The sequence below is a fragment of the Mastomys coucha genome, unplaced genomic scaffold, assembly GCF_008632895.1.
Source record: "Mastomys coucha isolate ucsf_1 unplaced genomic scaffold, UCSF_Mcou_1 pScaffold14, whole genome shotgun sequence".
Classification (NCBI taxonomy): domain Eukaryota; kingdom Metazoa; phylum Chordata; class Mammalia; order Rodentia; family Muridae; genus Mastomys; species Mastomys coucha.
In genome coordinates this window covers 72026496-72037972 of record NW_022196896.1, presented here as the reverse complement: position 1 = coordinate 72037972, position 11477 = coordinate 72026496, and the positions used below count along the sequence as shown (strand labels likewise).

At 39.0% G+C, this 11477-nt stretch overlaps 1 protein-coding gene across 6 annotated transcripts in view; it reads right to left on the bottom strand.

The window, feature by feature from the left end:
• Bivm (basic, immunoglobulin-like variable motif containing) overlaps nt 1–11477 on the bottom strand; it is a 33595-nt gene that overhangs the window by 12905 nt on the left and 9213 nt on the right. For all 6 annotated transcript variants that reach the window (XM_031367376.1, XM_031367381.1, XM_031367378.1 and 3 more), the window contains 4 exons: nt 5404–5530; nt 4348–4443; nt 3767–3871; nt 3458–3552 (listed from right to left, as the gene is read on the bottom strand). In XM_031367376.1, coding sequence (XP_031223236.1) covers nt 3458–3552; nt 3767–3871; nt 4348–4443; nt 5404–5530 — 423 coding nt within the window. The remainder of the gene's footprint in view (nt 1–3457; nt 3553–3766; nt 3872–4347; nt 4444–5403; nt 5531–11477) is intronic.

Sequence of the window (11477 nt, the reverse complement as noted above, 5' to 3'; positions counted from 1 at the left end):
AAAAAAAAAAAAAAAAAAAAGAATGTGGAGTACAACAGAGAAAGCCTACAATAAGATACCCCTTCGAAAAAACAACAACAACAACAAAGACACCCCCACAATTTCAGGACAAAATCAGAGAAAAGATCATCTTCTAAAATAAAAGACAATGCAGCATTACTCAGAGGGCAGTTACCCAAGGAAATGATCTGTGATGAGAAGACAAATGTGTTGCTGAGGTTTAGAGTGTAGTTCACCCAATAACAGAGGATACCTAAGAAAGAAAAAAAAAGAAACTACCTCCATAGCTGTACAGTAAACAGGCAGGATGTGAAAAAAGCTGTAAGAATTAGGTTCAGAGTTGAAAAGAGTGGACAACTTGAGCTACCAATGAATGGCTTCAGCCCCCTTTGGCATTATAGCTCTCACTCCAATACACTGTCAGCACCTTACATTCTTTGAGATGGTTTAGTATGAACTAGTCCTTCTGCAGAAGAGCCTCAGAGAACTGAGAACACATCTTTATACATTGAAAGTCAAGAGACGATTCTGAAACTATGCTAAGTAATCAAGCAGCATGTCATTGTCCTGCAAGGCCCCTACCCATCTGATAGCTTTTAAATACAGCAGGCACATGAGGACAGTGGTGGAAGTCCAGTTGATGCTGGCTTGACATGCTACCAATTCTATGAAGTTTGGTTTGCACGCAAGCCTAGAGAGCTCTCGAGGAGGAGAGGGACATAACCACACGGCAGGTTAAAGAAAACTGTTCAGTATGAACTCGAAGAATGCTGAAGATGAGGAAAACAGTATCAACACACTGTATACCTGAGATGTGCACAGGGCTACCAGAGAATCAATAGTGTCGTCAAGGGGAGGGTATGTGTGATATATGTAAGGGTAAAGTAGAGACTGGTATTGTATTAAGCAAAGTAGTGAACTGTAGTATCCACTGAAAGAAAAATAAATTCCTGAGCCTAAGTATGATTTCCAAGTGAATCCTGCCTTTGCCACGTGAGTCACTCCTCTGAAGTTAACTGAACAGATGACTACTATTGTCAACATTTAGTGCAAGTTTTCAGTGTGATCAACCATACCTCTAAAAAATACGCTTCATCTTTTATTTTTTTTTGTTTTGTTTTGTTTTGTTTTTGGATTTTCAAAACAGGGTTTTTCTGTGTATCCTTGGCTGTCCTGGAACTCACTCTGTAGACCAGGCTGGCCTAGAACTCAGAAATCCACCTGCCTCTGCCTCCCAAGTGCTGGGATTAAAGGTGTGCACCACCACCGCCCGGCCTGCTTCATCTTTTATCAACTCTTAAGTTTTATCACAATTTCCAGGGTTTTTTTAAACTCTAGGAGTTGCTTCACTTACAGTGACTATTGAGGGCCCAGAGGCATTGAGTTCATCAAGAACCAGAGTTACTCAATCCAGGATATGCAGTTCCCAAGAACACTGAGAGCACACTGTGATAATCAGATATAACTCAACAGAAAAAAAGAGAAAAAAAAGATATGTTCCAGAGTAGTTATTAAATAAGTAATAGCAGCTGACAATGGCTTTAACCACTGACTATCCCAGAAACCATTGATTGTAAGAGAAAGTATCAACAAAATGAGGGCAGGAAGCAGAATACCAGGGTTCTGCTGATCTGAATGTATCTATCGCTGATGTGTATCATATACAGAATCAAAGTGCTACTTTGGGTGGTCTCTATGGGCACTGAGCCAGACATTTACACTAAAAAGATAAAAGACATGATAGTACATCCCAAACATCAAATGACAGAGGCCAAAGGATAGTAGTCCATGAGATAATAGGATTCTGGGACTAAACTGTCTAGGGACATTTCAGAAATGGTGCCAGGCTGTGGAGGTGGGAGGGGGTTGAGGAGAGCACAATTGGTTAAAAAAAAAAAAAAAGTCATTAAACTTTATTTGAAAAAATCTGAAGAAACTACCATCTTGCCTTTGCATAAAAAGGGAGATAAAAGGGGGGGGGTCAGAAAGATGGCTCAGGAAGTAAAGGTACCTGCTCTCGAGCCCTACTGCCCAAGTTTGATTCCCAGGACCCAAATGGTGAAAGGAGAGAACTAACTCCCTCAGGCTGTCATTTGATCACATATGAAATAAAGACATAAATACATGTCATTTTTTAAAGCTTGTTAAGGAAAACAATTTATTCTACTCTATAAATAAAAGACTGGACATATGTTTAAGGATGTTTAAAACAGAGGTAAAAGAAATCAGAGTGTGCCAGTGCCAAGCATCCTAACATATACTAGTCCATTAGGGAAACGGTTAACAGCAGTCATATCCATCCACTCATTGTATAAATAACTCATGAAGAACTGGAGGAGCCAGGACCACTAGAAAGTAAACCAAGTACTGTTGTTCTAAAGATCTCTAACAAAATTATGTTCCAAAACATAATAGGCAGCACAGTTGGTCAAAAAAAAATCATAAACTTTCTGAATACTAATCCTACGCCAACACTCAGGAGCCCTTTTGTTGTTTTATTACATTTTACTAATTGTTTCATATTTTTAAACTTTGAGAATGTTGTTAAATTTACATTACTACCTATAGTTTCTCAATATCCTATATTCCTTCGCATCAATAATCCATCTGTCTTTACATCCACCTTTATCACCTTTGAAGCTGAGGTTAATCTTTAATCCTTATCACAATACCTCATTGCAACAATCTTGAATAAAGTCTCCCATTTCAAAGAGAGTCAGAAAAGTTTCTTCTTTAACAGCAGTCTGCTCCATAAAGTTCCAAGTTTACTGTGACAATTTATAAGTTGAAATCATTAAACAATACAAATAATTCAACTAGTATATAACAAATAATCCTTAAGATCAACCTCTTTAATATGTCTGTTAAAACCAAGACTTTTTTACAACAGTGTTGTCACTTCCCATTTGGTTACCCTGTTGTTTTGTGTTACCATTTGATGCTGGTCCAGCATCACATGTCTGTCCTAAAGTGCTCTCACTTTGTTTTAAAATAAACTGAAAATCCCATGCTTTTCCCTAGAAGTGAACACACACACACACACACACATGCACACACACACGTGCACACACAAACATAGCAAGGTCCTAAGCCATACATTGTGTTAAGAGCAGTGTTTATAAACATGCTTTAAAGTTCTAACATCTACACAGAAATATCAGAAGGGGTGAAAATTAAACTATATACTAAAATACTGTATTACTGTATTCTGTGTCCTATGTATTACTATCATGATTTTCTTCTTAAAAAGGTATGAAAACATCAGACTGTTAAAAGTTAATTTGATGTCCCAGGAAACAATATGGCCAATTTCTGAGACTGTACTCAACCTGAAAGCTCGTATGTGTGTGTGTGTGTGTGTATGTGTGCGCGCGCACGCGTGTGCGTGTGCGTGTGCGTGTGCGTGTGTGTGTGTGTGTGTGTGTGTGTGTGTGTATGTGTGTGTACTTTCACCTACCAGTTTCTCCAGCTGTTTTGTTCTTCCCATGGGGCTTATATAGAACATAGGAGTATCCTTTCACATGAAAGTGGTCATTAATTTGTCTAAACCATCTGAAATTAAGAAGAAGATTTGCCCATAGCAATAGTTTCATAACACAGGCTACTGTCTTAATTGTACAGAAACCCAAGCACAGCCCACACATGGCATATCTAAGGGAGTCTGGAACCCAGCAGCAAAGTCTATCTGTACTGTCCCCAAACACTACAGAGTTATCACTTTACAGAATTAGAAATAAGGTGTTATCCCTGAGTTGCAGCTCCATACCTCATGAGTGTTGTATTTCCAGTGAAAGGGCCAAACCTAATATCTTCAAATGGGGGTTGGAAGCCCAAAATGTGTAATGCTTCTTCTTGGGTAATAGGTGGGAGACTAGAAAAGAAACATGCCCTTTCATTTCACAGTTCCAGCCATATGCAAATAAAATGCTCCTCAGTGTCAATAATAGGTATAGGTTTAGCTTCGAAACAGTTTTAGCAATACTTTACATTTATTTTATTGAAAAGAATACATGCAAATATTTTAAACTGAAAGGCTTATAACAATACACACAATTTTTCTCAGTTTGTGAAAAGTCAACTCTCAGTCTTCCACTATAAAACAGGTACCTTAAAATTCCTTTTTCTTTTCTTTTCTTTCTTTTTTCTTTTTTCTTTTGACTTCTTAAGACAGTGTCTCTATGTAGCCCTAGATGTCCTACAATTTATTCTGTATACCAGTCTGATTTCAAACTCACAGAAATCTGCCTCCTGAGTGCTGGGATTACAGGTGTGCATCATCATACTCAGTATCCTTCAAACTACTTTCAAAGATGGAGTTTGGTGTTAGCAGTGAACTGGCATACTTACTTCCCAGCTCCCATTATGCTGTATAAGAAATTCCAACAAGAAATCAATGAGGAGATACCACATGAAGTCTTGTATTGTGGTCGGCTTATGCAGTACCTGGGAAATCAAACAGTATTCTTCACTTGAATTAATATAAAACATGCGGAACAGAAATATTTATCTTATGGGTGATTTAAAATGTGACCATAATGCAAACTTTAATGCAATGTAAAATCATTTTTTGTTTAAAGTATTTCCTACTTATTAAACACATAAAAATGTATGAGAGTAAAAATCATCTATTTTTATCAAGATGAGCTACATTATGGCTAGCAACCTACTAAAATATGTCTTATTCAAGCCAAGAAATTTTGATACTAACTACTCAAATTTCTATGTGAATTCTCATTTGAGTAAGCACAGGATCATTTGCAACTTCTGAAATACTGGAGAAGCAAAACAAATCACTTTCCTTTTGTCAAGTTTTTCAGAGATTCTTCTCAGACCAAAGCACATCCCATGAACCCCTGGACAGAGATTCTAAGGACAGAATTGTCACTGGGGACTTAAAAGGGGAACATGAAATCCTCCAGAGAGAGATGGAGACAAAGAAAGAAAGCTGGAGATTCTAAATTGAAACTCATGGGCCATGACAAGCAAGCACACATATGATGAACTTATAGAACAATCTATAAAGTGTCAATTTACTCTGGAAAGTATACCCACAAGAAATATTGTTAATTTTACTAGGTATGGCAATAATTAAAATAGCTGTAAGCTAACAGTCACTTCCTATAGAATTCTTCAACAAAGAACAACCAGGTGAACAACAACTCCAAATTTAAGTATCTCCCAATGTAGCTTACCATTAAGAGGGGTCATTGAATGAGACTGACAGCCAGGCTGAGCTAAACTAGACTACTTCCAAAATCTGAGGTATTACCTAAAGTATTTAGACATAATTTTAGAACTAACTGTTTATAATAAATATAATTTATGAACCTATACTCAGCAAAATTAATGTCAAATTACTTATTTTTAAGATTAGAAAAAGTAAAAACTGACATGGCCACATACCATCGCCTAAGGTCCAACACTTTGCGCTGTTTAACATCATCAAGAGGACAATAGTGGAGACAATCCCTCTGGTGCCGCCCTTTTTTCTCTGATGTTTTCTTCTTGCAAATTTCTTTCTTTGCATTGCCTACAGAACAAAGAAATAATACAAGGAAATGCTCAGATAAAGTAAACCCCATGCCAGAAGTTACAACAGAATTAGAGAGGAACTGCCATGCCTTCTAAAAAAATGGTATCTGCAAATGTCTCAAAGTAATTCCTGTGCTTTCCAGAATAGTACTCTTCTCTTGAGAGAAAGCAGGAAGAGAATTAAAACAATTTGAACCATCAGAAATGGTATTTCCTATCAAGATTGCATCCAAGTCCAGAGCTAGGTTCTTAGAGCTGGTTAAGATAACCAGTCCAAAGATGTTTAGCCATACCTACAACTTCAAGTTACCAACAGGAAAGAATTAAACTAGACCACTTTCCTGAAAATGAATCCATTCTATAAAACAATAAAATCCACATTAACATAACTCTATTACAATATCCAGCATGATGATATTCTGTCCAATAATAACTCCAGGCCTCAGAGACTTCAAAATGAAGTGAAGCATGTGTTAAACTATTAAAATAAAACTCTGCACTAGGAACCAGACTGCACAACATGGAGCCCTGTGTGTGTGCCCTGCCTAGGAACACGTACACAATCTTCCCAAAGATAGAGAATGACTGCCTACTAGGGTAGGAGAGAGATAGAAAGTGGACAAAACAGACAGAAGTGAGCAGGAGAGTTTATCTCATTTAATTTTGATACATTTATTTATTTCTAAACCATGTTGATGTTTTACCCACTCAATAGTATAAATAATAAAATATTAATAATACCCAAGGCTGATGCTTTCAGCTACATTAATATATGCCTGACATCATCTACTTTAAATGAAATAATCAAATCTCATGTGAAAATTGCTCATGTGAATATTTTACTTCTGAGTTATCAAGTACAGATTATATAAACAGACACCTCCTTATAGACCTGTGGCAGGAGAACTATTTCAGTACTATACACAATAACCATGTAGCTCCCCTAACCAGCTGGGACTCAGAAAATACTGTCACACAAAGAGCATCTGTAATGTTTCATAACAATGAACACTAAACAACAAAGATATAATTTCTCTCCTATAATTTAATTATTCTTTCTGTGTCTTCACAGATATAGAGAACACAAAATGTTTCAGAGCTTACCACCCACTTGCAAATGCAAACTAAATCTCACTAAACCATCCCTCACTGGTTAAAACAAATCTCAAAAACAGGAAAGTGATTTTCCTTGGACTCCTTCCTCTGCCTCTGAATGATTTCATTCCCGTCACGGTTTTCTCAGCCACTGAAAGCTGGGAGGCTAATGAAACATCAAAGTCTTCAGCCTCAGTGGGCCACAACAGCTCTGTCACTCTCTCCCCACCAGACTCTTCAATCTGTCCCTGCGCTTCTTTTGCTGTGTATGTTGCTGTGATTCTCCCTAGGTTAAATGAGTACACACTGCCAGCAAGCAGAAATCCCCATAATGTCACAAGACCTGGTTCTACTCCCAACATTTCACTGAACTTGCAGGAAGAAAACAATTTCAAAGTAGAAGCTAGATCATAATATAAAAAAGAAACCCCATCACATTTCTGTCTCCCCGTCACTCAATGGCACTGACCTTTCCCCAGTTCTCTGCACCATCACCTTATCCTTTCTTCCTAATCCTACCAATAACACATACTATCCTGGTATTCAGAAGCGTATGAGGAAAGATGATAAATGAAAACTCAACAGCTGTGTGCAGTGGCACAGACCTATAGTCCCAGTACTCAAAAAAAAAAAAAAATGGAAGCAGGGAGATTAAGAATTATAGGCGAGGGGGCTGGAGAGATAGTTCAGTAGTTAAGAGGACCTAGGTTCAGTTCCCAGCAACCACATAGTAGCTAATAACCATCTATAACTTCAGTTCCAGGGTATCCATCATGTTCTTCTGGCCTCTAAGAGTATTAAGCATGCACACTGTACACAGACATCATGCTGGCAAAACATTCATACACATCAAGTAAAAATAAAGAGAATAAAAGTCAATACAAAGAATTGTAGACCATGCTAGAATACATAGCCAGACTGCTGTCTCCAGAAATAAAGGGGGAGGGGGGAGAGACAGGATACAAACCACCACTAAATGAGGTAGGAAGAAACCTGAAAACAGGGAAGTTATAAAAGAGAGAGAAGCCCAAATCTTGTGCTAAGACCTGGACCATATATGCACACCTAAGTGACTCAGACAGGGCTAATGGGCCCAACGCAAGAATGGAACTATCTTTAAAAGACAAAGCTTGCAGTTTCAAATCAACTAGGGGGTAGGGTGGAGAGAGAGAGAGAGAGAGAGAGAGAGAGAGAGAGAGAGAGAGAAAGAGAGAAAGAGAGAAAGAGAGAGAATACAAGAAACACACACACACACAGAGTAACACAAAGAAAGAAGGGGAGGGAGAAGAGGAGGAAAACAGAACAGAGTGAGAAATTGCTTTCTTGACTGCCTGCCTTCCTGTGTGCTTGCTTGCTTGCTTGCTTGCTTGCTTGCTTGCTTGCTTGCTTGCTTGTTGGGATGATATACCAGAGTTCATACAACAGTCCCCAAATCCAGAACAAACTCAAAAACAATAAAGCATGTGAAGAAACAAAGAAATGAGTTACCATCAAGCAAAAGATAAGACCAACTCTGACTCTGACCTAGGCCAGTGTTTGAAATCTGCAAAGACTTTGAAGTGGATAATATAATGGTGCTAGATGATATAGATCTAGTGCTCTAGTCAAAAAATGAAGATACCAAGTCTCTGCAAGTGAGAAACAGAAGCTATAAAGCAATGTAATTTCTAAATCCAAAAGAGAATGGAAAAGAATGTGCCACACACAAACATCCCAAAAGAAAGCTAGGACAATTATGTCAAGATTAAAGCAGTTTTCATAACAAGAAGGTCCTGAAACACATGCCATATTAGTAAAATGAGCACTTTCCCCCACAATCTAATGTAGGCAGCTGCTCGGACAATACGCACATGGCAGCAGCGCTAGACGATTCCACTGCGCATGCGCCCAAGCAGGTTCATGCAGGTGCCCCTCCCGAGTGGGCTCATGCAAATTAGGTGTCTCCCGAGTGGGTGTATGCTAACCAATCATGCACCAAACCCGAGCAGGTGCGTGCTACCAAGCTCATCCCAAGCAGGTGTATGCTAATGAGGTGATTGCCAGAGAACCAATCCAGTAGAACCATGAGGGCTTGGGCATGGGTATAAAAAGGGGCGCTTTCCAGACAGTCAACGCCATTCCACGCCACACCATTCCTGAAGCAAGAAGCAGCGGCAAGAACAGCAGCGAAGCCGCCGCCCACGTGCCGCCCACACTGCCCGCAGTCCGCCGCTGCCAGCCGCCTGCCACCCATTCTGCAGAAGCAGGAAGAGCCACAGCACCTAGAAGCGTGCTGGGAGGCAGGAGGAGGCGGTGACGCCAAGAAGAGGCGTAATACTTAAAAGAGCTGTGTAACACTTACAAACCTAAAAGAGCTGTTTAACACAAGAAGAAAATTTCCTGAGTAAACCGTCGAGAGAAGTCTCATGTTTGGTCGTTATTGTGGCCGACTGTGGGGAGCCGTGAAGCATTCGCCATGGCGGGATGGCACCTACTTCCGCTGTTAACTCCTAGTGGACAACTGTTTGAGCATGTGCATGGAGTGAAAAGGACGCCATGTCACCGCCCAGCCCGGGGCATTACGTAGGGTAATGAGCGAACAGCCAATCAGAACAGCCAATCATGAGCAGACACGCCACGCTGTGGGCAGATACGCTGCACTGTGGTGTATATAAGCAGTGCGGATTTTGGGCTCGACCCTTTTTTCCCTATGGATGGAGACAAATAAACAGTTGCTGCAGAAGGAACCTAGTGTGTCTGCGTGTCTTCTTGCTGGCGAGACGACCGCGCGGGCTACAGCCGGCCAGCAAAGGCCCACCACAATCTAAGGTCTCGCCATGGGGACTGGGTTAGCCTGGAACTCCCTACATATCTCAGGCTATCTTCAAACTCACGATCATTCTGCTCCAGTCTCCATAGTATGGGGACTATAAACAAATGCCATCATGCCTAGTTAAAAGAGGTCAATTCTTGAAGAAAACATAAAGATCGCACATGTGAGTGTTCCTAATAACAGAGCTTCAAATCACACTTTTAGAACAGTGGGGAGTAGAGAGCACCAGCAGGTCATCTTCTACCTAGGTAACAACTGCAATGACAGGATATTGTTCTGGAACTCTGGAGACTTCTGCAAGGGTGGCACATTTTAAGGCAAGGCCAGAAAGGCAGCAGTGTTTAATTTCAGTCAGTTTCACCACATAGCAAGGTAATTGATACACATTCCCTGGTCCAGTAACTAGCAACTGAAAGTGTTGTTTGGTCACTTACGGGGCCAGGTTGGGCAAATGGAACCAAGAGTGAAGAATGAGTTCTCACTAAAGATCCTACCAATAGATACCAGAGGAAAAGTACACCTTCAGGCCTCTGAATCGAACAACAAAATTGTCAATAAGACAATTCCATAATTAAGGTTAGAAATTTTTAGAACGCACTACAAACCCACAGGAAACAGAAGAAAGCATACCCCAGCTTGTTTTAAGAAACCCGCATAGCACTAAATCTCAACCCTAAAGAAAAAAATTACATATAAATACTGATACAAATGAAGCATACCAGTCCCCTGAGGATTATGTATTTGCCCAATAATCTCTATAACAATTGATTTCAGAATGTACAAACAGAAGTACAGTTTTTTTTTTTTGTAAAACTATCAGAGTATTTATAAAGCCATCGGAAGTAAAATCTTCGTTCTATCTAGCTGTGAACTCTAGGCAAATTTATCCCCTCTAAGCCTCAATTTCTTCATCTATACAACTAGAAGAGTGGGAACAACTTCATATAACCCCTGCATTACTGTTAACTCAAGGAAGGTAGAGAAACACTAGTAGCTGAAGAGCGCTCCAGCGAACAGGTAAGGACTATGCCTTGCACGGTGAACGGTGGAGTGCAGTCCTCCCGCTTACATCCTCCTACGGTGAACGGTGGGATGCAGTCCTCCCACTTACATCCTCCTACATTACACAGCCTTGGGCTGCTGTCAGTTTTTAAAGTAGATTCTAAAAAATGTTTGCTTTCTAACTTACTTTTTTTTTTTTTTTTTTTTTTTTTTTTTTTTTTTTAGATTTATCTATTTATTTTATGTATCTGAGTGCTCAGTCGTTGTCTTCACACACACCAGAAGAAGGCACCCGATCCCCTTACTGATGGCCATGAGCCACCATGTGGTTGCTGGGAATTGAACTCAGGACCTCTGGAAGAGCAGTCAGTGCTCTTAACTGCTGAGCCATCTCTCCAGCCCAGAAGTTTGCTTTTATTCCCAGAGATTTAACTTTTCCTTTTATATTTCTGTAATAGTAATGAATGTATACTTCCAAATAAAACAATTCTTATTTATATTTATATATGTTTATATATAATAGATATTATATAAGTATATATTATATAAGTATAATAGTATTATATACTTATATAAGTATAATAGATAATATACAAATATATATATACACACACTAAATCTTAAATAGAGAATGTTTAATTATATATTTATAATTAATATAATCCTGCTAAAAATTTGATATGACAAAGAATTCTATATTAATAGGTTTACTGTTATCTCAAATTTAAAGCAATTTGAATGCTTTATGACCCTGTTTTTCTAACACTATGTTCATACCATTAACCAATATAAGACAAGTATTTTGTAAGTTTGACTCCACAAAAATAGATCAGTGCCACATCTAACTGAAGCATGAACTCCTTCTTGGCATCTGGAAGTTTTAGAACTATCACTGAAAAGGAGGGAAGGAGATATCAAACAGAATTTTAAATTTTGAAATAAGTAGCAAATAACACATGGAAAGAAATGTGAGCAGGTCCTTAGAAACATACACATATACACGAAAAATAAAATGGGCTTTAGAATATGGTTTAGA